This window comes from Lissotriton vulgaris, chromosome 9 (assembly GCF_964263255.1).
Source record: "Lissotriton vulgaris chromosome 9, aLisVul1.2, whole genome shotgun sequence".
Taxonomy (NCBI): Eukaryota; Metazoa; Chordata; class Amphibia; order Caudata; family Salamandridae; genus Lissotriton; species Lissotriton vulgaris.
Genome location: NC_141697.1, coordinates 791312472 through 791338268, shown reverse-complemented (window position 1 = coordinate 791338268; position 25797 = coordinate 791312472). Strand labels below are relative to the sequence as shown.

At 43.1% G+C, this 25797-nt stretch overlaps 1 protein-coding gene and 1 non-coding gene across 2 annotated transcripts in view; one reads left to right on the top strand and one right to left on the bottom strand.

Annotated features, from left to right (window-relative positions):
- B4GAT1 (beta-1,4-glucuronyltransferase 1) overlaps positions 1-24380 on the bottom strand; it is a 37695-nt gene extending 13315 nt beyond the window's left edge. The window contains exon 1 of the mRNA XM_086938526.1: positions 22713-24380. Within this exon, the coding sequence (XP_086794652.1) occupies positions 22713-23855 (1143 nt within the window). The 5' untranslated portion in view covers positions 23856-24380. The remainder of the gene's footprint in view (positions 1-22712) is intronic.
- A 632-nt stretch (positions 24381-25012) lies between these two features.
- Positions 25013-25094, top strand: TRNAS-GCU (transfer RNA serine (anticodon GCU)). Its single transcript has one exon. It is a non-coding gene; the product is annotated as a tRNA-Ser (tRNA).
- The last annotated feature ends 703 nt before the right edge of the window (positions 25095-25797 follow it).

The window sequence follows — 25797 nt, the reverse complement described above, 5'->3', positions numbered from 1 at the left end:
TTTTTTTTTTTTGCTGCGTGACAGTCCGGAGCGGCCGCCATCTTGTCTCTCGGTAGGATCGAGAGAGAAGAAGAGGTGAAAAACGAAGGGGGAATTTAATGAAAGGGGGCAAGGTATCCCCCTCTTGACCCCCTAGGAATGTTGTTGGGGTTATTAAAGGGTCCCGTGGGGAAAAGAAAAAAAAAATGATTTTTCACGGTAGAAGCGCTTCACGGGCCGCGAACTGGGCCGCAAACTGGTAGCGAAACGGGAATTCGCCATTTTGTGCTTCGTTAATTAAATTACTAGGTATAAGGGGGTGCGGGAGACGTATCCTAATCCCCTATGTTTCCTGAGGGTGGCTGAGGAGGCTGATATATGTTGATACATCTCTTCCAGCGGCTGCGCCATCTTGCCTTTTTTCCAATGCCACAATTTTGTCGTGCACGGCAGCCATTTTAGATGCCAGGCTGGTCCCAGGCTATCACCTACCCCTGCGGATGTAGGGTATGGCCCCAGCTGTAGAGAATTCAGACATGCCAACCCTCCCGATTCAGGCGTGAGACTACTGATTTCAGTGCTAGTCTCCCGCCTCCCGATTTCTGCAAGCAAAAACCCGGGGGCATATTACGAACAACTAGCGATAATTTTTGTCTCTAACTTGTTTAGAGACAAAAATTATCGCCGCACATCGGCGATTTTTATCGCAGATAAACCTTGCTATTATCGCAGAAAAGTCAGCGATATTCATGTATTATCGAGCAAATGCTCTTAGCCATGTTATCCACCTCCCATTGGATAACATGGCTAAGAACTGCTCAGGGCAGGTGTAAGATTTTGGAGATATTCGCGCTTAGCGCGAATATCTCCAAAAGTTGGTAATAGGAGATAGCGATGTTAGGGACTGTTTCCAGTCGCTAACATCTTGGCACGCCACTTTGCATGTCATTAGTGATAAGTATCACTGACATGCAAAGCGGGGCCCAAGATGGTCGCTATCTCCTTTTAGCTGTCACTAACTGGTGTTAGCGACAGCTTGGTAATAGGGAGATAATTTTATCTCCGCTTTCATGGCTTTTAAAGCCAAAAAAGCGGAGATAAACCCCCTTGATAATATGCCCCACGATTCCTTGGGGGTTTCAGCTGACAGGGCTTGGTATTGTGTTACATGGTAATTTTTCCAGGAAACGTCAGAGGGTCGATGCAGGGGTTCTAGAAGAGGTGATAAACCATTTAAGCCTCATGAACAAGCGCATGGTCTTTTAAAGATTTGTGAAGTACTCGGGGCGGCGGTGTGTGTGTGCCCTCTTTCAGGAGCAGGCGGGGGGGCACTGCCAGCAACTTGCCAGGTCAGGTAGTGTTCAACACGTGCATCACCCTTTCTCTGCCTGCTATTGCGCTCCATGCTTCGGAAAGGTAAGAAAAAGAACGTGCATTTGAGTTTGAAATGTCCGATCCTGCAGCAGCACACTTCCAAAGCCCACACATGACAATAACCCGATTCAAGGCCCCATTCACCCGTTTTAAAAAAAATAGATAACACTCCAACAAAGTAAGATTATAAAACTTTATTAACTTTTAACTATAATGAACGGAACAAAAACTAAAAACATTTAAACATTTTTCAACCCAAAAAGCAACAATGGTTAGAAGCTGTCTTTTGTGCGAATAGTCCCAAGGCAGCACAACGTGCAGAGTTCTGGACGGCACCCAGGTGATGTCGCCTGGGTGCCGCACTGGTTTTGGGATCCTACAATGCAGCACAGAAAAACAGCGTGGGGCGTCCCGGGTGGTGCGGGGGGAGGCCTCGTCAGTAGCGGTCTGTTGTGCGAATAGTCCCAAGGCAGCAGAACGCGTTGAGATGTTGATGGCACTGTGTCCAGTGTCCCATGGGTGACACAACATGTACGACAGGCACCCAGGTGATGTCCAGTAAACTGCCGCACTGGTTTTGGTATCCTACAATGCTGCTCCGAAAATTGACGTGCGGCGGCCCGGGGGGGGGGGGGGGGCGTGGGGGAGGCGGCGTGAACGGGCCTCCCCAGGTGGCGGCCATCCAGCTGAGTTGCGCCCGCTCTTGCGGCTACAGCGTCTCGCTCACCATGTTGTTGAGTTGCTCCCACTCTTGCAGTGCAGCGATAGGCGGCTGCCACATGACTCTTAAAATGGCGGACGGCTCCTCGGTTTTGGGCCTGGTCCACTGAAATGGCCCTGGGACACCTTGGAACTCGGACGCTTGCCTGCTAGGGCTTGGGCTCCATTCTCGAAAAGCGTCCCCTCAGCCGTGAAGATTCTACAAAAGTCTTGGGGGCCCCCGACTCCCGCAGGCTTCCGGTGGGGAGCGGCTGCCATGATTGCTCGCGGAATGACCACGACGGAGCCACGAGATGGTGGTGCTCTCATGCTGACGCCAGCTTCAGTCTGAATGATCCAGAAACAAGGTGGGGCTTTCATCGTTTGGGAAAAAAAAATGTTCTAAACCAATGAAAAGTGTTATTTTTAGGTCATATGACCAAGCCTTCCATCTTTAGGAAACCAAAAGTAAAATGAACCAATGAAAAGTTTTATAAACAAGTCACATGACCTGTTATGCGGCATAGGGCTACAAAAAGCGTAGAAAATCCGTTGGCACGTGAGGCGGCGTCAGTAGCGGACCGATGTGCGAATAGGCCGAAGGCAGCACAACGCGCCGAGATCCGGATGGCACCGAGGTGGTGTCCAGCAAATTGCCGCACTGGTGTGGCCATCCTACAATGCTGCGCCGAAAGACGGCGTGTCCAGCTGAGTTGCGGTCACTGTTGTGGTACAGTGACTCGAACGCGCCGAGATCCGGATGGCACCGAGGTGGTGTCCAGCAAATTGCCGCACTGGTGTGGCCATCCTACAATGCTGCGCCGAAAGACGGCATGTCCAGCTGAGTTGCGGTCACTGTTGCGGTACAGTGACTCGAACGCGCCGAGATCCGGATGGCACCGAGGTGGTGTCCAGCAAATTGCCGCACTGGTGTGGCCATCCTACAATGCTGCGCCGAAAGTCGGCGTGGGGTGCCCCGTTGGCTTATGAGGTGATGTCAGTAGTGGACCGATGTGTGAATAGGTCGGAACCAGCACAAGGCGCCAAGATCCGAATGGCAAGTCCTGGATGTTGAGTGCCTCAGTTGAGAGTTCTGAGCAGTGCTTGTAAGACTGTCTGAAGCTTATTTGCACCTGCTGCAGCTTCACTATTGCCCTGGTGTGGCCAAAGGTCGCACATGACATAGGCGGCCGGCTCCCGAGGTCCGGCGGAACTTTTTTCCTTTTCCTTTCTGCTTCTTTTCCTACAATCCGTTTCATCTGAAGACACGACCAGGTCCCTGAATGTGTGCAGGGGGACGCTATTGATTGAATGAAAATGGCGGCTTGACACAAAGCTGACTCAAGCGTTACTGTTGATGCTATACAGACAAAAATTGGTTTTCAGTTTGTACATTCTTCAGGTTTTTTTTTCCATCCAAGTCTGATTGAGAGTTTGTAGAAAAATGGCTTCAGATTTTCCACATACTACTCTTCAACATTCTTCCTAAATGTAACAATGTGAAACTCACTAGGAGAACGGCTGTTTCTGTTTCCTTTCAAAATGCTGCCAACAATATTTTCTGAATGGAAGACACCATCTTGTAGCATAAAGGGCCGAAAGGGGTTCTGGTCTGGCCGATGGTTGGTGGAGACATTTTGACTATATCTTGGACCTGCCCGGCCTCGCCCAAAATGGCGCCGGTATAAATGGGACTCGTAACTCCTTGCCCGCAAATGTATATCTAGAAAATGTTATTGTAAGTGGCCCTGTCTTATTTTAATTACAAAATGTACGTCCACCGATTCCGCAACTGTTAGACACCTTTGTTCTTGCAACCTAATGGCCCGCTCGTTACGTTCTTCTACAGTGTAAATGTCTCCTCATCATATACGATTTCAGTTTGCTCCGTGGCCGGCCCACGTGGTTATAGGCCCGTATTTGTATACTGCCATTTTCACAATAAAGGTTTTTAAAACAAAACACGGTAGTAGTATTTACATTGGTAAAGTTTTTACTTTTAGTCACTGTTTTCGAATCAGTAAAAGGCAAGTGAAATAAAGCAGTCCAATTACATGACGGATAAAAGGTATAATATGTAGGAACGCAGTAAAGATAAATGGTCAAGGGCAGTTGTGTTTTTCATGTCTGCAACATAAAGTGATCGATAAGAATCTGATAATCAGGCGTATCGGCGACTAAGACAGCAGGCGGAATCTCTTTTACTCAACGGCTCCGTCATGGAAGGAAGAAACGCCCTTTTTCTCGAAAAAGGAATATATTTTACTTGCAAGACAGTTGTAAATTTTCCGGGAAAGTACATTAGCCTGGAATATTATAACATATGTTTGAAAAAAAAATATTGTTCGAAAACAATAAAAAGCGTAATTTTTAGGTCATATGACCAAGCTTTTCATCATTAAATTAACAAAAGTAAAATGAACCAATGAAAAGTTTTATTAACAAGTCACATGACCTGTTATGCTTACGTTACGCGCTGCGCGCCGCGCCTCGGATCACTTCCGGGTGCGCTAACGCAGCGTGTCATATAACGCATTACGCGACAACGTAGGTCAAGAATATAGTCAAAATGTCTCCACCAACCAGCGTTCGGAACACAACCCCTTTCAGCAGTCCAAAAAGTTCTGTTAAATGACAACAGAGGGGACAGGCAACAAGAACCATCAGTCAAAGAGGGGAGGGCAAGTTCTTCTCTTCCGGGTCATGTTGGGGCGCTACCGGAACTGATCGAATTGGTAGTCTACAGTGTTTCTGGATGTTTCAGACTAAAGCTGGCGTCAGCATGAGACCACTACCATCTCGTAGCTCCGTCGTGGCCATTCCACGAGCAATCATGGCAGCCGCTCCCCACCAGAAGCATGCGGAAGTCGGAGGCCCCCAAGACTTTTGTAGAATCTTCACGGCTGAGGGGACGCTTTTCGAGAATGGGACCCAAGCCCTATCAGGGAAGCGTCCGAGTTCAAAGGTGTCCCAGGGCCATTTTAGTGGACCAGGCCCAAAACCGAAGAGCCGGCCGCCATTTTGAGAGTCCTGTGGCAGCCGCCTATCGCTGCACCGCAAGAGCGGGAGCAACTCAACTACATGATGAGCGAGACGCTGTAGTCGCAAGAGCGGGCGGTAAACAGCTGAATGGCGGAAGAGGCACAGTGTAGCAAAAGCGGGCGGAATGGCAACTGAAACGGTAAAGGGGCGCCCCACTACAGCGTGTCTTCAGGTCAAACGGATTGTGGGACAAGGTTCAGAATTGAAGAGTCATCAAAAGGCAAAAAGTTCCGCCAGACCCCGGGAGCCCGCCGCCTATGTCGGGGGCGATCTCAGGCTACACCAGTGCTATAAGACTTGGGGAGGGTGTCGGAGCCAAGCGTCTTCTCCGAGTCCATGGCCATCACACCGCCCCTCAGGGGCCTCCGTCAAGCTGTTTAGGAAGGTAACATATCACATTGTTTTCTAATGCAGTCAGGTCCACAAACGACACTCACTTACTTTGAGAAAAGTGAAGCTGCAGTAGGTGGAAATAAGCTTCAGACAGTGTTACAAGCACTGCTCAGAACTCTTAACTATGGCACCCAACATCCAGAACTTATGCCATTTGAGAATGGCAGTGACATCGAAGCAACTCAGGGACCAAAACCATTAACGTACTTTCACGTATGAAAATCTTACTTGGGGAGGGGGCAGGAGCGAAGCGCCCCCTCCCAGTCAGCGCCACCACACCGTATGTTGAAAATTTGAAGCCATCGTTCTACAAAGTCAACCAAACTTGGATTGAAAAATCTAGAAAAATGTACAAACTGAAAACCAGTTTTGGTCTGCATAGCATCAGTAGCAACGCTTGAGTCAGCTTTGTGTCAAGCCGCCATTTTGATTCAACAAAGCACAGGCATTGAAAAAGGCTCAAACTCAGAACTCTGAACTATGGCACCCAACATCCAGGAGCTTGCCATCCGGATCTTGGAGCCTTGTGCTGCTTTCGACCTATTCACACATCGGTCCACTACTGACATCATCTTATAAACCAACGTTATGTAAATAGTTTTTTAATAAAATGTTTTACCCTGTTTCTTTGCTGGTGTGTTGTCTATATTTTTAATATTTGCATAGGGTTTGTCGTTATTTTGTGCGGGATGGGTGATGGAGCCGAGCTGTCTTGCAGCCCTCATGGTGTGGAGCTCAGTTCATCTCACTATTTTCGTATTTCTCATGAAGGGTTGTTCCTAATATTTCTATTTTAGCGAGGTCAAAAAGAGATCCAATTAGTGGCCTACTGATTTTGCTCGATTACTTTTATTTTTTTACACGATCTTTCACTATCTGCAAAGACTAAACAGAGTATTGCGACTTTGTGCTTGTTTGTAAATAGAGAATGTTCCAAAGAGAACCAATTCTAAAACAGTAAATGCTTGGACAACAATCAATCAAATGGAGAGACAAGCAGGCACGACGGATTACAACGGGGGCAAAGGCTTGCGTTAACTACCGTTCACTATCTGCAAAGAGAGAGTACTACTAAGACAAAAGAGGGGAGGGGGGGGGGTGCAGCGTTCAAAGCACATCAGCGTGCATAAATACGAAAATGTTTTTATCTATCACGTACTTGACATTTTAAAGCTTTTCATATTTGCTATTAAAAAACCAATGAAATTCACAGAAAAAACCATAGGTTATAGTGGATATATAGTTAGGAATTTGCATTTACAAAACCTTGAAAATTCAATGAAAAAACCATTGGTTTTAGGCCATATATAGTTAGGGATTTGCATTTACAAAACCTTATTTTACTCGCATAAAACCATTGAAATTCCATATATAGTTAGATGCGCTAACTATATATCGCGCACCCGCAATCCACTGCTGATGATGTCACATATTACATCATTCATGACATGGTCAGTGACATCACTGATGACATCACTGATGACATCTCAAATGACATCACTGATGACATCTCAAATGACATCACTGATGACATCTCATTTGACATTACTGATCACATCACTGATGATATCATTCATGTGATAATACGATGAACCTCTTCAGACTCTAATATAACCTTAGATACAATCAGTGTAAACAGACACTCACAGACTGTCACTCATCCATGGAGTTACTCACACACCTAGTCAGTCATGCAAAGAATCAATCACACCTCCATTTCCTCAACTATACAGTTATACAAACTTTACTTATTCAAACATATACTAACACATATTTACTCTCTTATACAATCCCTGATACAAGTTCACAATGATCCATACAGCCACTCACACATTCACTGGCTCTTATGCACAGTTATTTATATATGTCAACTCTCACATGTACTGTGTTTTACATATGTACTTACTTTGACATGTAGCACTGAGATATCCATTCACTCACCAATACACTCATGCACACAGTCAACCGCCCATACAGCTGTTTCCACATGCACTTTTGAAACCATACATCTAGTGAATCAACTGCTCACACATCTATGCACAGAGTCATACACCTCCCAGCCACCCACACACACACTCAGTCTCCCATACAAATACTTGGGCAACCAATCAATAACCCATATAGTTACTCATATAGCTACTTATCAACACATGCAACAGTTTACAGAACAACAGACATAATGATGCACAAATTAAGACAGTTTAGTCACTAACCCATGCACTCAGTGAGACACATTTAATCACTCACTCATACAGTCAGTCATGCACCTACTAAATCCTTCATCCAGACACTTATACATCCACTCATTCTTCAATATGTAAGACATATTTTAACTTTACAGAAACATACAGTCACTGGGTGTTGTCATCAGTGATGTCATCAGTGATGTCATTTGAGATGTCATCAGTGATGTCATCAGTGATGTCACTGACCATGTCATGAATGATGTAATATGTGACATCATCAGCAGTGGATTGCGGGTGCGCGATATATAGTTAGCGCATCTAACTATATATGGAATTTCAATGGTTTTATGCGAGTAAAATAAGGTTTTGTAAATGCAAATCCCTAACTATATATGGCCTAAAACCAATGGTTTTTTTCATTGAATATATATATATATACATATACACACATGCTTGCTCAATATTCCCAAAGTAATCCCAGCCGGGTTTGGAAAAAATATACAGCACTCTCGGGGTTCCTGTTCTCAGCAACGAGGATTTATTTATCCAAACAGACGCGTTTCGGGAGAAACTCCCTTCGTCGGTGTTTACATGAAAACGCGCGAAGCGGCAACATTATATCACATCGTCGTGGGTGACAGACATAAACATAGGACTACCGTGAGTATTTTTACACAAGCGCCATCTTGTAGTATGTTATTATGTCACACATAACAGTATGGATGTTAGAATACATCATATTTCATAGCCATCCCATAAATCGGTCAGGCTACCAATTACCGTATTAATACATATTTACATATGTGTGGTGAACATTGACATGGTGCATCTGGTGTTCTTTAATATACAGAATTGTATCTTTAATTTAAGCATAATAGTTGTGCATGTCAACGTAAGGCCAAGCGGTCATCTCGTTGTAATCTTGCCGTGGATCGGCGATTGCAGCCAATGAGGCTGCTAGTTCCCAGAGTGTGCATCATATCCATGAACCACCGCATAATCATACTGTTAGAGCTAAGTCAGTGCACCCATCCAGACAATTTCAAATCCTCTGTTCCAATACATTGATTTTCTTCCAAATTCAGTTAGACAGAGTGCAGTTCAACACAAACAGAAACAAAAACAAAAACATAAGGGTCGTACAAGAGCAATTATAAGGAAACAGACAAGATTCAGCCCAGGTGAGATGACAATTCTTCCCCCATATTCAGCCCTCCCGGGGCCTTGGTCTCTAAGTCTATGATATATCGGGATTCTAATCTCCTGAGCATCTGTAACTTGTTGCCCCCTCGTGGATTTTCAGATATGCAGTCCACACAGAAAAACCTCAACAGATCCCTGTTGCTATTGTGCTTTATGGCAAAATGTCGAGCGACCGGATAAGAGAAATCTCTGTTTGCGATCACTCGCATGTGTTCAAGCACTCTTAGTTTCACCGGATTGATTGTGCTGCCAATGTATCTCATTTGGCAAGGACACATCAAACAGTAAATTGCATAATCTGTGTGGCATGACATAAATTTATTTATCCTCTTACCACCCTTGCAGCCTCTCACCTCAAATGATAATGTACGTTTGCTGAATGCGCAGGCCTTACACTTCCCACAAGGGAAGAAGCCCTTTGCATCATTCAATGTTCCCTGATTCTTGCGTGTAGGATTTAAATGGCTTTGAACCATATAATCACGCAAGCTTCTGGCCTTTTTGAAGGTGATTAATGGAACAATTGGCATATCTGGGTCAACAATGTGGTCAGTCTTTAGAATGTGCCAGTGTTTTTTCATTATAGATCTCAATCTCGATGAGTTGGCCGAATAGGGGGGTTATCATACGAAATTGACCATTAGTGTTTTGGAGTGGCTTTTTCTCAAAGAGAGAATGTCTCGGAAGTTTTCTCACTCTATTGAGGGCATTAATCAGGAGGTTACGTTTGTATCCTCTCTCAGAGATTCTGTCCCGCTGTTGGCTTGCGGTACAGTGAGGTACATATCTTACCATCTCTTACAGTAACTTGAAGGTCTAGATAGTTGACCTGCTCTTGGCTAATCTCCCCCGTGAATCTCAGATTACAATCATTGTTGTTAAGCAATTGTATATACTCTTTAGCCTCTTCTATCGACCCATCCCAAATTAGGAACAGGTCATCAATATATCGACACCAGGCAACCACCTTGTTATTAGATGTTTCGTGTTCCGGGGCCCAGGTTACCTGCTCCTCCCACCAGCCGACGAACCAGTTCGCATAGCTGGGGGCGAAGCAGGAGCCCATCGCTGTGCCAGACAGTTGTTTATATATTTGATCCTGAAATAGAAAGATGTTATAATATAAACAAAATTGAATCAACTCTAGCAACATTTTGTTGTGCATGGCAAATTTCAATGGTTTCTTATCCAAGAAATATTTCACATAATGCAGGCCCTTCTCGTGTTCGATGCACGTATAAAGACTCGTGATGTCTAATGTCAAGAGTACATAGGTAGGTTGCCATTGTAGGTTCTCGATTTTCTCAATGAAGTCAGAAGTGTCTCTAATGTATGACTTCAGAGAGAGCACAGATTCGAACATGTAGTGGTCTAAAAATGTGGACAGGTTCTCGGTTAATCCCCCTATAGATGAAATGATCGGTCTTCCAGGTGGGTTGTTCATGTTTTTGTGGACCTTAGGTAAATGATAGAACGTTGGTAGGGTAGGATGTATAGTTTTTAAAAACAAATATTCCTCCAATTCTATCATCTGTTTCCCATGCCACTTCTTCAAAAGGTCATGTAGCATATCCACACTTTCAAGATAATCCCTTTTGGATATTATGGCATACCAGGTCCCATCCTGTAATTGCTGCATGGCTTCTGTCACGTACTGTTCTTTTGACATGATCACAATATTACCTCCTTTATCAGATGGTTTGCATATGATTGTCTGATCCTCTGATAATTTGGTTATTGCCATTTTTTGTTCTTTTGAGATGTTGAAAGATTTCTTTTGAGAAGTATGTTCTGTCCTTATGTGCATCAGATCCCTGATAACTGCCTCAGAGAATGTGTCAATCGCATCTGTGGCAGTTTGTGGCACAAATTTAGATGGTAGTTTTAACCCACTTTTCAGGACTTCTTGATCAATTTCAACATTCATTAATCTCTGTGTCAGAGTATGCGTGGTTTCACTAATTGCAGTGTTACTTTCTGAGCGGAGGATTTGTAGCATTTCACATGCGGTTAGGTCATTTACCATGAGGAGATCGGTATTCTTTTTGTTGAACCTCAGATGTTTAGTCTCTAGGGCAGTGGGTTTTACTTTGAAGAATTTATGTAGTTTGATCTTCCGGATAAACGTATAGAGATCTATTCTGGTCTGGGTGTATTCCATATTTGCATTCGGACCGAATGTAAGTCCCAGTTTCAGAACAGATTCTTCTATTGTTGTCAATTTTCTTTGTGATAGATTTATGACGGTAAGGTGGTTGGTCTGTGTTACCACCTCCCTCTGCGTTGACTTCTTGTCACTCTTGAGGCTGTGTTGGTTTTTCCTCTGCCTCTTCCCTTTCCATCCGCCACGTCTGGTTTGTCTGTGCTTTCCGGAGGTTTGTTTTTTCCACCTCTCAGCCAGCTCTCTCTTATGACTTTGAACTCCTGTTGAAAAGGAGTCTTCGATGTCGTGGTCGAGGAACCTGCTGCTTCATCAACTGATGCCTCGCTCACAGTGAGATCGAGTCGGAAGTTTCCACTCTTACTTCCGATGCTGTTCCCGGAGTCTGATTTTTCTTGGCCAGATCTTTTCGCGGTTGGTCGTATTTTTTAGAGACGGTCAGGACCCTACCCATTATATAGTCCTGTTCATCTCGGTCAAACTTTTCCTGTTTCCTCATTTTGATCTTTGCTTCATATTTTTCCAATCGTTTCTTCATGGATGCCCTTAATTGTTCTTGTTCGACTTTATCGGGGTTTTTGGAAAGTTCTTCTTCCAATTCTTCTATCTCCTTCACCACCTTATCCCGGTCACTCCAAGCAAATTGGACTAGGATTTCGAGCATCCCTTTACACGAAAGTGCTATGTGTGCAGCCCATGTTTCTAGTAGGAGGGGATCAGGATTTTCATAGGCAGGGACAGTAAAAATGCAAAGTCCTCTTGGTCCCCTCTGTACCTCAATATATCCCTGCAGCGATGTCCCCTCCCACCACTTCCGCAGTTCTCTCTCATATAGTTTTTCTAGTTTTCTGTACTGGATAGTTAAAGTACTAGTTGTCTCCGTGTTAGTCTTAGGAGGTGGTTTGGAAATGTCTGGATTCTTATTTTTAAAGATGTCTACTGCCGCATCTTTGCGTTCGGACATGTTAAACATGGTGTTTCCTGCGTGATATTCCGATCCGATACACATATATATACACGCACACACACGTACACATACATACACACATATATATATATATATATATATATATATATATATACACTTTATTAGCTGCCCCTGTTATATGATCAGACAAGCTTTATGAGCATTATATTGTATGTAAGAATGGTTTTAAGTCATACAAGTAATCTGTATTTATACAGTTAGATTGTGCTCCATTGTTGAACGTTTATATGTGATAGGTTTATATACCTTCCGTATTGTACACACAAAAATCCGGGATTTATCCGGTTACTTATTAAGTTTGTTTTTTCAAAAAATGAATAACTGCGGCAGTATGTTTTCACTGTTTATTTGTCACATGACACATCACGTCACTGTGAGGGGGTGTTCCCTTTGAACTTTGCATTTAAAAAAGCATTATGTCTTTAGTACATGTTGCAGCGTGATCAAGGGCATAACTTGCCAGAAACGCGTAGCTGCTTTTTGTGTACCGAATAAAATCGTTATGATGCTGAAGTTCTGTGGTCCGTCTTCCTTCTGTTTGCTGGTGTGCTAAGCTGGAAACGCCGAGAGATTCAGAGGAGTCACGTGGTACATACATTATATATATATATATATATATATATATATATATATATATATGTATATACATACATATATATATATATATATATATATATATATACACACACGCAAATATTAGGGTATGGGTGTTTTTCGGGTTTAGGGGTGAGTTAGGGTACAAGGCTGGCTAGGGTATTTTTCGGTTTTAGGTGTCAAGGGTAATTTTAGGGTTTAAGATGGGTATGGGTATTGGGTTGCAATGGTATTTCTATGGTTGAAGCTTGGTAAAGGTATTTGGGTAGCAGGGATATTTTTAGGGTTTAGGGTGGATAGGGGTATTTGCATGGCTAGGGTATTTTTAGGGTTTAGGGTGGGTAGGGGTATTTGGGTGGCAAGGGTATTTTTAGGTTTTAGGGTGGATAAGGCTATTTGTGTGGTAATGGTGTTTTTAGAGTTAAGGGTGGGTGACGGCATTGGCATGATAAGGGTATTTTTAAGGTTTAGGTAAAGGTATTTGGGAGGCAAGGGTGCTTTAAGGGTTTAGGGTGGGTAAGGATATTTGGGTGGTAATGGTATTTTTAGGGTGGGTAAAGGTATTCGGGTGGCAATGGTATTTTCAGGGTTTAGGTTAGGTAAGGGTATTTGGGTGGGAACTGTGCTTTAGGGCGGGTAAAGTATTTGGGTGGCAACAGTGTTTTTAGAGTGGGTAAGAGTTTTTGGGTGCCAAGGGTATGTTTAGGATGGGTAAAGGTATTTGGGTGGCAAGGTTATTTTTAGGTTTTAGGGTGGATAAGGCTATTTGTGTGGTAATGGTGTTTTTAGAGTTAAGGGTGGGTGACGATATTGGCATGATAAGGGTATTTTTAAGGTTTAGGTAAAGGTATTTGGGAGGCAAGGGTGCTTTAAGGGTTTAGGGTGGGTAAGGATATTTGGGTGGTAATGGTATTTTTAGGGTGGGTAAAGGTATTCGGGTGGCAATGGTATTTTCAGGGTTTAGGTTAGGTAAGGGTATTTGGGTGGGAACTGTGCTTTAGGGCGGGTAAAGTATTTGGGTGGCAACAGTGTTTTTAGAGTGGGTAAGAGTTTTTGGGTGCCAAGGGTATGTTTAGGATGGGTAAAGGTATTTGGGTGGCAAGGTTATTTTTAGGGTTTAGGGTGGGCAAGGGTATTTGGGTAGGAAGGGTATATTTAGGATTTAGGGGTGGTTGAATTTAGGGGTTTGGGATCGATAAGTATATATATTATACTTTCCTGCTAAATACTTAGATTTTCGTAGTAAAGGACTGTGTGGTAAAGGCATATGCGTCATATAAAAGTTTCGTGATAAAGGCATTTGCGTGGCATTTTGACGCGTTGGAAAGGCATGCACGGTAATGGCATGCATGGTTCCGTCACACATCAGAAGTATGTTGTTAAACCCGTGCGGTGTTTGGTCAAGTATAAGGGTATGGATAGTTTGCAATGGTACTAGGAAACGTCCAAATACTGACCGGTCTAATCATGCGTAGGTAAACATTGTACCACAATTATATCTGCCATAATAAATAAATTAATGATCATGCCTTGTATCAATATTTTTATTCATTCCTAAACAAGAAGAAAGTAGACTGTCCCTAATAAATAAATGTCACTGTGCTTAGCAGTGTTCACTTTAATGCATACACCCATAAATTTAATTCAAAAGTTGGATTCTTGTAAACACGTAGTAGTTTTATTCCCCTTCACTCAAGTACACTAATAAAAGTTGTATCCACTGAAAAAGGATATATAAACAAAACAAGGTTCGGTAAGGCCAAAAGGTCTGGCTTCTTTTTTTTTTAGATGTTATGTAGTAACTGTTAGTTTTGTTAAAAACATGTTGAAAGAGAAGGATTGTGTGTTATATTTGTATATAGTTATAAAATACAGTAGAACTGTAACAGATAGATGTTTGTGCTGGTTAGTTATACATGGTATGTGTGTTAGTCCAGTACAATAAGTTGGGTTGTTAGGAAGGTACTGTAGGTTGGTTAGGTACATTAGTTAGGTATGGTAAGTAACATAGCTATGGTACGCAGGTATGACAGGTTAAGTTCGATAAATGAAGTGGTAAATCATGTTTTGTAGTTAGGTTAGGTAGGGTAGGCATGTTAGGTTTTGTAGGTATGTTTGGGGTGACTGGTAGGGAACTGCGCCTGATTGACTATGTTCAGCATTCTGCCCATCATCTATTGGTGTTGCTATAAATCACCCTAAGCAGGAAGGCTACGCCCAGATATGGGTCCTGTGCTCACTGTGCCACTGTATACAAGCTAGGCTGGCTGCTGAAGGGTGACACCCCGAAACCGGTCCCATGATGCATGTTTTCAGTCCAGGAAGGACCTGGTCTTGCAGTTCGGGCTTGCCTGTTCCAATGGGAAGCAGGGTCAAGACTGATTGCATATGGTGGGTCCAAACTGGAATGGCGAGCAAAAGAACAATGTATTTAGGCTAGATCTTTGTACTGGGGTGAATGTTTGACAATGTTCAGCATTCCATCCATCATCGTTTTGAGTCTTTTGTGTTCTTTTTGTTGCTACGTCATAATAGGTGTTTTAGATAGCCAAATCACTATTTCCAGCCAATTCAACTCAGTAGCATAAATGTGCTTACCCACCCTCAAGATGCTGAGGAAAATATTTAAATGGCTCCCACTAGAAATCAGCAGAGAGTAACTCAGGCAGTTCTCACCAGCAGACTAGAAGACACCAATGTCTTCTACGTAGGCATCTCCACCAAGCTCACTAACACACCAAGTAGTTCAAAACACAGCCGCCAGACTCACATTTGATCTTCCTCCATGAGTAAAAATCTCCAAACACCTCCTCAGCTACTCATCCTAAAACGCACTACCTTCAAATGCCTCACCCCAACCATCAAGGCACTACACAACCTAGGCCCAGCCTACCTCTATGACCGGATACCCTTTCACATCCCGTCTAGACTCCTCAGACAAGAGGGCCTACTCGTCGTCCACGGTCCTTGCATCAGATGTGCAAAAATGGGAGGACACACTTTCTCTTACATCGCACCCAAGACCTGAAATGAGCTCCCCATCGATGCAGCCAACTTTCTCCTACAATTCAGAAGGAAAATTAAAACCCGTCTGTTCAACTAGGCTCCACTCAGAAAACTCAGATTGCATCTTCTAGAGAGTGAGGATACCCTCCGAGCTGGTTAGCTTGCCGTACAAATCACTATAACATAACATGTACATTTTTAGATAAGTAGAAACATCAAATATGTTTTATGGTTAAAAATCAGCTTCTTTGGAGCTTTAAATGATGTAGATGCAGCCTATCAACATGAAGATGAATTAACCAGTTACATAAAGCCAAATTCTTTAAGAACTAGTACCATGATAACATTTAAAAATCTGAATAAGAAAATATTAGGAAGGAACCAGCACATCTGATATTTAGGAGGGTGGCAGGGATGTAATAAGTACACTGTGAGCCCACGAGTATAGGTGTCAAATAGCTGAAAGTAGGTCCCTAAATATGAACATTGGACAGCCAAAAGGGTGGTTAAATGGCTAAGCTACAGGGGAGGGACAAACACAAGAAGAGGAAGGCCAGACACTGAAGAAGAAGCAAGCAAATGAGAGCGACTAATGGTAATCAAGCAATGGGTGTGCTCTATGCCCACTATACGTTTTGTAGTAAACCCACAATAGGTGTTTTGCAATGGAACAGATTGTGCTGGTTGATAGACGAGCCCTAATAAACCCCTTTTGAGTTAATGTTTTAGAAATAGGCCAATCTTTACAATCCCATAATTTCCACAACATATTAATACTGGATCTGGCCATTTAATATTGTTGTGGTCTTTCTAATTTACACTAGGTTTACTTCATTCCATAAAAAAACAATTTTGCTGAAAAAATATTACAATATCTGTATCATTTTCTTAAATGTCTTCAGACATGTTTGCTTGCTGTACTCTTACACTCGTAATTCATAAAAATACTTAGGCCTTATAATAAGCTAATATTTTATTGTAGTTCACTGCCGTATCTTCCACCCGAATAAAGCACTCCTCTAATTTGGTTGTCAACTCAGCCTAAATTCACAATTGATTAATGCTACTTTGGAATCCAGTTTTGAGCTCCTGCATGTTGATAATTCGTGCTTACATCCAGACCTCAATATATTGAATTCTCTCTACGGAATTCCTTTCCATTTACCTCAGATACCCTACGGCCAATTTAATGTGCCAGAATGAATTATGTAAAGATACTGCATTTGATTAGAAAAAGGCAACATTTTGCCAAGTAAAAAAATTACATAAAGAAACAGAAATTCTCCTGAAACACACATTCTTTCTCTTTTTTCAGCAGAAGCTTAAAACTCAGCAAATAGAAATGCATACTAGAACTTATCTGAATATTAGATACATATTTGATTATTTACGTTCAAGCTGCTGTGTATCACCCACAAAGCGATACATGGAACAGACCTGCTCTTCATCAGGAATTCCAATCCCCAAAACAAGCCTTTCTAAACCCTTCCTTCTGACTCTAACCCTTCCACATACCTTTTACTCACCCCAAGCCTCCTCCTATTGCCATGACCTCCAAAAGAAACAAACAAATAAACAAATGTCTAAATGATTCCCTCGTATATCCCTCCACTATCCTTTTCAATCCAAATAACAGACTAATATATCCACCACTCAAATTACTTTCATATTTCACTACACTAATTCACCACTAACCCTTCATGGGTTCATGAGAAGCGTGCTACTCGCCGGAAAAAAAACCCACTTCAAAACGCATTCAGGAGTAGCAAGCGCTATATAAATGCAAACATTTTTTCCCTCATCTATCCCTCTGCTATCCTTCTCAATCCAAATAACAGACTGACATATCCACCACTCAAATTACTTTCATATTTCACTAAACTGATTCACCACTAATCCTTTATGGGTCCCGGAGTAGCGTGCTACTCGCCTAAAAAGCGCTCCAACACCCCATCAAGGGTAAGAAGCGCTATATAAATGAAAACCTTTTTCCCTCTTCTATCCCTCCACTATCCTTCTGAATCCAAATAACTGACTAACATATCCACCACTGAAATTACTTTCATATTTTATTATACTACTTCACCACTAATACTTTATGGGTTCCAGAGAAGCGTGATACTTGCTGAAAAAGCGATTAGACGCCTCGTCAGGGGTAGTAAGCGCTATATAAATGCAATTATAATACAATACAATATTAGAACGTATTGGAAAGTAAATTGTAAGAGTACTAAAGCCACAACATGATAAATCAAGATAATGAGATTAATTTACTTCTCTCTGTTTTTGGGGTTACTGTAAGGATATCATCATTGCTCAGATTAAGACAGAATTGAATGATCTGTCAAAAATATTAAATGTTTTGCATTTTATTACCCACTAAATCCTCGAGTACCACCACTTAGAACTTAGGGCCTGATCTATGGTTTTACCGGTTTTGTATCTAGTGAGAAATTAGTTGATACACAAGGACACATTTTTCTTTCATGTTCTAATTCTTTCAGGTAGCAAAGAAAGAGTGAAGTGCCTTTGATATCACAGGCTGGAGGGTTACTAGGTGAAACAAGCATTTGCAATGCAATAGGTCTTGCATTAGGAAAGTTAGAGCTATTGGTCTTGTAAATGACATTTTTTTTATTTATGTGTTGGTTTTGAAAATAGCTAAATTAATAGCTTTGTCATTTATAATGCCAATAGTTATAAGTTTGGCAAATGTGAGACCTATAGTATTTGTAATGCAACATGTTTTGTATTTACGTGACTTAGATGTATTGATATTACAAATAACAATGGCTTTTAATTTTTTTAAATAATTAATACTTAAATACAAGTGATTGTAATTTATAATGGCAATAGCTTAAACTTTTGTAAATACCTTTTGAGAAGATTATGTTCAGTGTATTTTATTGTGACGAAAATCCAAGAACAGAAGTGAAATATTAACATCTTTTTGTGACATTTGTAAGAAAGCTTGAAACATTGAGAGAACATATTTGAACCAGTGATGTGATGCTGTGGTGGTGCTGAGTGATGCTGTGGTTGCGCTGAGTGATGCTGTGGTTGCGCTGAGTGATGCTGTGGTGGTGCTGAGTGGTGCTGTGGTGGTGCTGAGTGGTGCTGTGGTGGTTCTTTTATTTATTTATTTTTTCAGATTGGCCCCTGAGGAAGGTACCGTTTGTACCGAAATGCATTGGGCATGAACAAAAATGTGTTAATACAATGAGCAACGCAGTATTATATGCATGAAGAAATTGTTCTTTTGTAAATGTACATTGAACATACGTTATGATTTATGTATCAAGTTTTGAAATGATCGATACATGATATGTTATTCGATTATCAAAGATGAATTCATGATGATTAAATAATTGTTGAACATGTTTGATAAAGTTTTGATATCACCACGATAATATTAATAAGGTGTGCAGTAACCACCGTGTGAACAGTGTGCGACTAGACAGGTTTTTCTGACTCGTTCAACCTTTCATTTATACTCTTACGAGAGGCATATGTCAGCAGGGCATTTTGTTTCCTTTTACAAATAGCGGTCATCAGATATGTTAGTTGTATTCGTTCAATTACTGCTTACAAATATTAAAATTTGAAGAGTATACTATATTGACAAAAGGAAAGGGGCGTCTTGCCTTCAACGAGCGCTCTGAAGTTCTAGCCACACCACAAATAGCAGAGCCTGGCCCGTGTCTGATTGCCAACATAAGATCAAATGCATGTCACATTCAGGAACCAGAGTTTCACAAGAGTTGGCAGCTACTGGGGCAATCAACGTTCAAAAGGAGTCATAAAACACTCGAACATAAGTTGCACCACGCTGCAGATGTTCACCCAGCAGCTGTATCACAAACTTGTGCTTTAAAAATAGGGAACTACCAACCAAAGTTCTCCTCAGAAACAGCTTACTAAAAATAAAACAGCTTAAAAAACAAGACCTATTGCATTGCAAATGCTTGTTTTTTGAGGTTGGAGACTTTTAAATAGCGCAAACTTGACCCGCAGCCATTAGAGCGCTTTACATGATAGTAAATACATTATAATACAGATGTATATATAGAAATATAGTTATAGAGAATGAGCGGATTTCCATCAGACGAGACTTCCAATGTAGCGTTAACCTTTACATGCCGCAGCTGGAGTTGAGAGGCAGGCAGCTGGGGTAGTGCTTTGGGGTCGAGGGGGAGAGTCGCATTGCAAGGTTTCTTAGCTCTGAGAATCCTACAGCTGTGTGAGAGTTTAGAGGGTGGGGGGGCAACGAGGAAGGGGGGGGAGCCACAAACAACAAGAGCTGTGCAAGGGGAGACGGGGCATACCACACGGAGAGCCCTCTATGTGCCCCTCTCTACCAGCTGCGATGACTTCAAAGAGCTGAGGGGGGGGGACCTGGGAGGGAAAGGGAATGCGCGCTGACAGATGTGCTGCCGCTTTGGTGCACGAAGGGAGACAGGCGATGTGCACGCCTATGGACAGGAGATGCACTTCGTACGTGTGCACATTGCCAGTCCGCGCGTCCCACCTCCTGTCTCCCTTCCAGCACAAAAGCCATAGCAATAGAGTCTTCGCTAGCGCAGCAGCTACGCTGCATTCGTACCTCGACCTAAAAAGCTAAAAGGTGGCAGTAGCAACATCGCCTAAATGCATGTGCTCTGTCTCATGCTTATAAAGCAAATGGCGCCAAGTATGTATCTGTGTAGTGCCAATATTTAATAAGTGTACCACAGACTGGTACATTTTACATTGTAGATGAGCTGTCACTGAGGGATGCAATTATGGCCACTGTTATTTATAGAGCTGTAGGGATGTGCTAGAAATGGGACAGAAGACATGAGTCAGGCATAAACACTGGAGTAAAGCTACATCACACCAACGCCGGCAGTAAAGCCAGGCACATAAAGGACGCGCAGCGGTGAGACAAGTCAAGTAGGTTAGTTGAGCAGAGAAGTAGAACGCAGGAACATGTCACGCCACCGAGGGATCGCCATCTAAAGGGGAACCGAAGAGGTCCAGTGGGGCCAGGGAGACCAGCGAAGACTATGTAAGCTGCAATGATGTGCTTGATGGGCCCTCAGCTGGTGGGGTGAAGGGGGTGTGGGAGCTCCAGTGAAGGGTGCTGGTGAGTAGGATGGCAGGGAAGGAGATGGATGGGACTGAGATGAGGTTACTACAGGGCAGTGGGATAGGTGGGGGATGTGGGAGGGCTCTGGAGTGAAGGAAGGGGAGATAAGTGAGTTTGTGTAGTTGAAGACATACAAACCAGGAGAGTGGGAGCACGGGGCGAAGAAAGGAGAAGGAAGTGTAAAAAGGGGGAGAAACTGAATATCCAGGAGCACCTGGATGTAGGAGAAGTGAGGGAGGCTGGGCGGTGCTAGTGAGGCAAGAGGGGGAGTCTCATAAACGGTGCTGGGGAGGGAATGTGTACCGGGAAAGTGAATGGTGTTAAGGGAAAGGTGGGAAGTCGAAAACAACTGAAAAGCAGCTGGTTGTAAGACATGCATAGCAGATCGTGACGGGACCGAGGTATATGGAGGATAGTAGTGGAGAGCAGGATTGTGAGGCCACTGAGGTGATGGGCTAGTGATGAATAGTTGGGCGAGTATCATTGTAGCGGACATAAATGTGCCTCTCAGTACAAGATAACAATCTCCCGCTGTGCTTGTCCATGTGTCGGCTTTGTGATGTATGATGCTGTAACTCAAGCGGGAATGAAATGTCAGGCGGTGGGATGAGCAAGGGGTATTGCGCATGCGCGTGGCGGTACAGTAAGATGCAGGCGGCAGGTAAAAGTGTTCACAATAAATTGGTGAACTTTGACATTCACCTGCTGCCATCAGAGGTTTTCCCCTCTGTATTCAGGCGCACTTGAGCAAGGCCGAAGGAGAGAAGGCGCCTCGTGGAAAGATAAGCTAATGCGACCTTGTGAACGAAATCAAGCATTGAACAACTTGCACCATTCTCTGTTTTAGAGAGCGCCGATTTCAAAATGTCGAAATCAAAGTCCCAGCAGAGCGCGGGCAGCTCCTCAACTGTTCATGTCCCGATTGCAAATGTAAATGCCAATGCCCTCAAAGAACACGAGATTTCAAGGTTCCAGTGATAATCTACAGTTAACAGATCACATCAAAAGGTTTGCAAAGCTAAAGGTTTTCAAGAAAGGCATCACGTGGCAAAGCGTTTGCATGAATTTGAACTGCAGCTTTTTCATCGCTTCTGTTCACCCTTTGTGCCTACCACGAATACATATGTAAGGTATTTGTGGCAGCATGCACAAGGGTCACAAATCACAAACAAGCTCTTGGTATTGCTGTGGGGAGGGGGGGGGGAAGAGAGAAACGCACGGCCTGGCGGCCGTGAAAGTCAAGTGAATAATTAGGGGAGGTTGAAATGCCTGCCTGAGGCCGAGCGCACGCTGGGGGAAGCTTCAGATGCCAGTGGGAGGGAGGCTGATTGCTTTGATGTGGACGCACAGATGGTGCCTGTGGGGGAAAAGCGCGTGCTTGTTCACGTGAACTGTTGAAAATCCGCTGTTGGTTTGACAATTATTTTGCACACTAAAATTCGACCCTATCCATTCCTTGCGGAATGGTATAGGCTCGACCTAAAAACCATGGCAAGATACTAGTTCTACGTTACAGCTTCCAAATTAATTACCTAGCTTGGCCTTCCATTGCATCCTGAACATTGGTAAGGAATTTGTGTTTCCAATTAGCAAAGGAATTGGCGTTTTTTGGGTGTCAGGATGTGTTCAATGACTGGAAAATGAGAACATAGTCTTATACTCTAGAAGGCATTTGGAACAGGTAGGAAAAAGATGAAGGCGCCTGGAGTTTCTCACTTACCCAAGGAAGGTAACTATATGATAACATTTTGCATCCCACTGAAGACATCGCTAACAGTATCCCTTGGCTTACTAGCAGTGAATAACAGTATCTCTTATACCCCGAGTAATATAGACTGTACTTCGGTAGAAATACTTCGGTGCTACAGCTGCTTATACTAAATAAATAAAAACTAAGGAGTTGACATAAACAGGGTTCAGGAAAATATCTTATCGTGCTGTTGTTCCTATGGCACGTACCTGGCTGATGCGGTTGAATCCATACTGCTTGAAGCGTTCATCATAGGGTGGCACAGAACTGGAACTGATGTAGAAGGGTTCCCAAGGATCTTTCCACTCCACCCCATAGGCCACTTGCAACTCATTTCCAGTGGGGAGATTAAGCCACCTGGAGTAATTGGTAGGAGCTTGGCAACGAGGGCAGAGCTCTTCATAGAATGGCCGCATTTCCCCCACCTGGTAGAGCTGCAGTAGCTCTGCCTTGGCACCTGGGATCCTACGGGTATGCCTGATCTCAAAGGCAGGCACCACATAGACAATGTGTTCAGCTTCAGGTGTGCTGGGTTGCCCAGCCACCAGTGAGAGGAAGGATAGTCTCAGTCCCTCACTGGGCAGCATGTCCATATCAATGACCAGCACATAGCGGCTGCCAGCTGCAGCCCTGGCCAGATTACGCAGCAGGTTATTTGGGTAGGATGCGTTAGCCCCCATGTCATAGTTGCGCAGCTTGGTCCCGGTGTCAGCCAACTTCCCAAACACATCATTGCAGGATTTCAGGCGTGCAAACTCACTGCTGTCCTCCAGTTCTGGAAAGATGGCCAAGTTACCAGAATGGCATGCTAGGTGAAAAGAGACCAATTCCCTTACTGGAGCACATAGAGTGGCTAGGATGTAGATCATCATGGTAGCAAAGCGCACTTCTTCTGGGCCAGGAGCAAACAAAGCTACCGAAACTGGACCTCTCCAACGAGCCAGAAGATCTCTCAAGTTGTGCAAGTTGTTCAAAGTAGTATGAGTAGCCAAGACCAAATCTTCCTTGGGTGGCAGCGGGGCTACTGCTGCCCATGGTCCCATCCCTGGCCCGTCTTCAATTATTGCTTCCTCACCAGCCTTCATCAGATCTTTATAGAGCCGATATTGACCGCTTGAGTCCAGAATGCCTCCGCTGGCCAGTGACAACTTGAGTCGGCTCTTCTTCTCCTGGTCCCAATGGTGTTGGGGTGGTTCAGCCTTCCTGGTCTCAAAGAGTTCCAGAAACCGGAACCTCTGCTGCCGGCCATGCAGTCCGGAGAGGACGGACAGATAGATGAGTTGCAGAAGAGCTACAAGCAGCAGGGCAGCCAGGACTACCTTAAAGAAAGAGCATTTCATAGGCAGCGGCATTGCTTTCCCACAACCTTTTAAGAGTTACTAGGATCACAAGGTGTCAACTGCCTCTGCCCACGGGATCACAATGCATCTGCCCACCGGATCGAAGAACATTAACTGTCAAGGTCCTTGGGCTGCTAAACATTTACTCGCTTGAATAACGGAATAACAAGAGCCCCATGTACTGCAACAGTAGGTCACATCCTTTGGAGGGTCGTGCAAGCTGATTTGTTATCAAGGGCGTCAATACGAAAAATGTCTGCTGAAATCTACAGCTGCAAATGATCAGTATCTTAACTGAATACTCTGCAACACTGATCGTGCATTGAAGCCCGAGCCTCTGGTCTGGCAGTTTTGATCTGCAAGTGTGTCCAGGATCCCACTCATGCAACCGACAGTCTTGTCCCCTGCACACCACTTGTGCCAACTCGAAAATATTCAACACAATAAAATGTTCTACTGTAGCAGAACCCGCAAACCCTCCTGCACACCATCCTTCGATCTACTGCACCACAGCACGCATACGACAGCTTTCCTACTGACCTCAATGCAAACGAGCAGGTTCAATAACATGGACATAAAAGAAAGATCGGGGCATTAACATTTTGAGTGACTGTCAGCGAAGCGGCCATTTTGGAAGGGACGGGTTGCTTTTTGTGCCACCAGAACACCACCCACTAACCAGTAAGCCTCGGCTTTGTAAACATAGTTTTTTTATGAGACGGTAGAAATGCAAGTTAGATTGTTAATTTGCATTCCGCTGATTTTCATAACATTTCTGTAGTAATGCATATACATAAACAACACGAAGAGTATTGAATCGCGGCCATCTTAGAATGGGGCGTTTCGTGGTATTCTCGCCAGTTTCATTTAAAAGGTAAACCTAAAATGTTACTAAAATAATATTTTTGAACGGACAGAAATCAGTTATAATGCTTATATCGGAATGTAAGAAATCTTATAGGAATAGTGACATTTTCCCGAAATATGCCTACAGAAGTACTTTGGATAAATAGTTTTCACAACGTAAAAAAATCACATTAAATTCTCTGAGTTTTTGCACTCGCCCACAGCAGCCTTTTGTTGGTATTATCCCCCTTTTATATCTATTCGGAAAACATACACCACTCTTACTAGGCATATAAAAGGTAAAGCATTTTCGCATTCGTCAGGACGAGGTGGCCGAGTGGTTAAGGCGATGGACTGCTAATCCATTGTGCTCTGCACGCGTGGGTTCGAATCCCATCCTCGTCGTTAACCTTTTAAAATGTTCAATATTATTTTAACTACTTGTATATTACTTTCTACTGGTAAGACACCTCATGCACCAGCCAAGCCCTGAAAATGTTTGGCATGTGAATTGTGCAGCAAACAGCATATAATAATAATATGATAACAAGCATTGGAAATGCAAAAGGTCTCGTCTTTGTTAAAGTTAAAGCAATTTGTTTTGTAAATGGTTTTGTTTTTTAGTTTTGCATTTATTAGTGTATGTTTTTGATTTGTCGAAATGTTATGTTATTAGTATTGGGTTTGTTAACTGGGTACTAGTTTAAAGCATAATTTAGTAGGAGAGGAGCAATGTTTAAGATTTTGGAAGGAGAATGATGAGAAGAATAGCATTAAAGTGAATGTAGTATAGTGAGGATTAGAATATAGTGTTGCAGAAGATAGTTTTCGCATTTATGAGAGTTTGAGCTATTGGCATTGTAAATGACAATGCCTTTTATGTGTTGTTTTTAAAACAGATAAATAAAAGGTATTGTCATTTAGAATGCCAATATCAAACTCTTGCAAAAGCCTAAAAATTGTTGGTAAGTGCGTAGACAACGCGGCTCCCCCGACCACGCCATTCCTTACTGTCTTTATGAGTTAATTATGATTTTTAAACCCATTTTATGAACAGTTTCCGAAAAGAAATGATAACATGCACACACTCTCTAGTATGTTCTGTTGA